General features: G+C 57.1%; 1 protein-coding gene across 1 annotated transcript in view; it reads right to left on the bottom strand.

Annotated features, from left to right (window-relative positions):
- LOC113203891 (uncharacterized) overlaps positions 1–3,642 on the bottom strand; it is a 21,877-nt gene that overhangs the window by 5,633 nt on the left and 12,602 nt on the right. Inside the window, exons 2-3 of the mRNA XM_052268409.1 lie at positions 2,667–2,837; positions 2,283–2,438 (exon numbers count right to left, since the gene is read on the bottom strand). Coding sequence (XP_052124369.1) covers positions 2,283–2,438; positions 2,667–2,837 — 327 coding nt within the window. The remainder of the gene's footprint in view (positions 1–2,282; positions 2,439–2,666; positions 2,838–3,642) is intronic.

Below are 3,642 nucleotides of genomic sequence, written 5' to 3'. Positions count from 1 at the left end.
GGGGGGATGATGCATTAAACATAAACTCTGACCTAGAACACACGAAATACGAGATACTAGAATAACAGCATAATAAATTTGTCACTCGAACTTTTCAGGAAGCAAGCGAGGAAAGACACCCTAAATATGGCTTTCTCTTCATGAGAATTTTCTTTTAGAACAGAATTACTAATATATTGCGAAGAAGTGAAGACTTCTCGCTGCGTGACGAGCGGCATAATAATTGTTGTGGAGCGTGCCAGTGCGGTGTGAGCGGCGCGCCCTGCGGCCCTGCGGCCCTGCGCCACCCGAAGCAGGCCCTCATGCATATACAGCGGGGAGGAGTCCCGGGTGGGCTGGGTCGGGCCTTCCACCGAGGCGCGAGCCACAAACTAACAAAATCTTAGTTCAAACACAAAGCTTATGCGCTTGTGAACATAATTTTCCTGTAATAACAGTGAACATACCAGGTGTCTGATTCACGCCGCGCACTTTCATAGTTATACTGTACCGCATGCACGTGTGCGGGCGGGTTTGCCTATGCTCGGCTGGCCACGGCTCCTTTTGGCCCCGTGCGAGTAGGCAACCCGTCTACACGCGTGCATGCGGTACAGTATAACTACGAAAGTGCTCGGCGTGAATCAGCAACCTGGTATACTTGTTAAAAATATAAGTTGGCAATTTTGTGTGGGATGATCAGAAGGTCCCCGTATGAAACGATGTGCCATCACGCCCCTTTCCTCGCGAACACGTCCTGAGCAGCCATCGAATTCAACAGCCGCCGACTCTTATTCCCCCCTCCTCTCCCAACCTCTCTTTCTCTCTCTCTCTCTCTCTCTCTCTCCACGTGGTGTGACGACGTGACAGGGGTAGGCGATGTCTGCTAACTCGCTGCTACAGCCAGGGCGGTAACGCGAACCCGCCCCCACTGCGAAGGTGCGGGGGACCACAACTTGCGACCGACTTCTTTTTCCTTTGCCTGCGCTATACTCATGCTTAGTCCTAGTCCCGTCTCTCTCCCGCTCGCTCACGTTTACAAGGCCCAGTAGTTTTATTTCATGGATTTTCTCAATCTGACTTCGCAAGTTTTTAACAGGTACACTCGGTACCAGGCGGAACTCGGAACGCAACTCAACTCCGTTTGTATCGCGAAGCAAGTTTAGGCCCCTCTGCTGGCCCCACATGACTCGACGTCGGGAGTAAAATGAGCGATTCCTAAACTTACCAAGCGTACACATATACCCTGCGCACGCCGGGGTGCGGGGTGCGTGCGGGGGTGGCGGGTGTCGGGCCGCGCAGAAGGCCGCTCGCCTCACTGAGCCCAGCCCATTCGCGGCCGTAAACGAGACGATACGACTGATTTGACTCTTTGGGAGTGAGGAGAGGGGTGGGCTGTCGGCGCCTTCGCTCGCTGTGTAGGCAAATGAGAGGAAGCCGAGGAAGACGCGGGGACACCGCGGGGGAAGGGGGGAGGGGGCACAGCTTTCCTCGCCGCGCGTGTGCATGGCTCGCCTCACAGACGGCGGCGGAAGGGTTGTGTCTCTTCCACATCTGCGCGTCGAGAGTGATACCCCCCTTCCCCCCCGTGGCTGAGTAAACGAATTTAAGTCGTGCAGTGCAGGCGATGCATCAAAGCGACCGCACCCGCCCCCGAAGCTTGGCGCCATTGGCTGTGTTGTGGTGGACGCCGCGTGGTCCAGAACAGAACAACTTGACTGATGTCCCGCGGCCGCCGCCCCGTGCCAGGACCAGGACCTCGTGGCGCCAGCCTCAGGGGAGTCGCAAACACATTGTGGCCATGGTGTGGTCACGTGGTACTCAACGCGATTAAGCTGCGGGCGCCGACAGATCTTATTCGGCACCACATTCTAAAACGCGAGCCCGCTTCTTTCCGCGTGTCACTTTCGCAAAGAAAGCGTCGTATTTTCTAGTGGTTTGTTCGCCGCTCCCCTGCGGCGGACGCCTCATGCGGCTCGCGAAGACGAGTGGTGACGAGAAGAGAGGGGGCAGGAGGTGGGAAGGGGAGGAGAGGGGGCCTTTAATTTAGCGCCCTGCCGTGTCCTCGAGCGTGTAGGCCGGCGCGCGTCATTTCGCGCCACCGCCAACCGTTTTGCGTTTAAAATTTAGAATTTTTCCCCATTATTCACCGATCTCTGTCCCCGCCCCGCCGCGCCACCACCTCCGCCCCGGGGAGCGCATCCATCTCCCCCCACATTCTGAATAGCGCGGTATTCCAAGGGGGACGCCTCGCGGCGGCGCCCCGCCCCGCCCACCCCGCCCCTGCCCCGCCCCGCCCCGCTCACCTTCTGGTAGAGGAAGGGCCTGGTGAGCGCTAGCCACCGCTCCAGCGCCATGACGAGCGCCACGGAGCCGGAGCCCAGGCCGAAGAGGCGCCACAAGACGCGCAGCCCGCAGAAGGGGCGCGAGCGCACCAGGTCCTGGGGGAGGCGCAGCTGCGCCTGATGATACAGCAGCAAAAAAAAATAATTATTTGTTATTACAATTAACTTTTATAAAATTAACTTTTTAATTATTACATGTATAATTCAAGTTATTAAAACTATAGTAAACACATCTAAGCGTTCAAGTTGCAAGTTGTGTTCAACTCTTCTGACAAACACTTCCTAATCATAGGACGCCCAACACCTGAAAGTTATTTTGATTGAAAAACTTGTTTGAACGTTTACCTGCATGGTGAGGAGCATGCCGAGCAGCGCCACCAGGTCGTTGCAGGCCAGGCAGCGCAGCATGAGCGAATGTCGGCGGTTGCGGTGCGCGCGCCGCCCGCCGCGCACCAGGATCACGAGCGCCGCCAGGTTTCCGGCGATGCCCACCGCGTAGCACACGGTCAGAACCACCTGCGAGGCAGAGGGAACATGAGCTGGGCGTTTATTTCAAGAAAGAATTTTTTAAGTAAGCATAAAATGGCTACCTGGAAAATTATTTGATAAGAATTTATGGAAATAGCCAAAGATGTTTAGGACAACGCGCATTATGCAATAAAGGCACCCCCCAAAAGAAAGAGAAACTGAGCGCAGCGCTTTGCCGCCCCAAGCCCACAACCGAGCCCCCGTGTGGCCCTGTTCTAAGGGGGGAGAGCGAGGAGGGGTGTGGGTGTAGGCCACGTTTCCTTCTGGTAGAGACAGTCTTGGGGACTGTCGAAAATGTTCCCTGCGTCCGTCCGTCACATGCTGCCTGCTGCCTCCGAGCGGGGCGCCTGTCGGGTAGGCAAATATGCGGCGCTGCACGCACGGCTGCCGGCGTGCGGCCTACCTCACAGGCGCTCCCCTGCAATCGTGGCACCGCTGCTGCTGAGGCTGTCCAACTGCTGATCGAAGGTTAAAACAACCCTTTTCACTTGTACCGTTTGCTGTTAGCTGAACGCGCTCGAAAGGCAGTGGGGCACATAGCAGCCCCCTGGAGCGCGGCGCGGCCGGGCAGAGCGCCTGTCGGGTAGGCAATGTCTGGCACGACGCGCACGGCTGCCGGCGCGCGGTCTACCTCACAGGCGCTCCCCACCCATGGCGGGCCCGGCGGACCCCAGCAAAACCACTCCTTTGCCATCATCATCTTTATCACCATGCACCGCAGGAGCCCCTCTGTCACGCTTATGCAGCGTTCTGAGAAAAGCGTCAAAGAAACGGATGGGGCCAAGAGGGAGGG

Source organism: Frankliniella occidentalis, unplaced genomic scaffold (genome assembly GCF_000697945.3).
Source record: "Frankliniella occidentalis isolate FOCC.00 unplaced genomic scaffold, Focc_3.1 Scaffold69, whole genome shotgun sequence".
Classification (NCBI taxonomy): Eukaryota; Metazoa; Arthropoda; class Insecta; order Thysanoptera; family Thripidae; genus Frankliniella; species Frankliniella occidentalis.
Note: the sequence above shows the minus strand (reverse complement) of the source record. Positions and strands in the feature narration are given on the sequence as shown.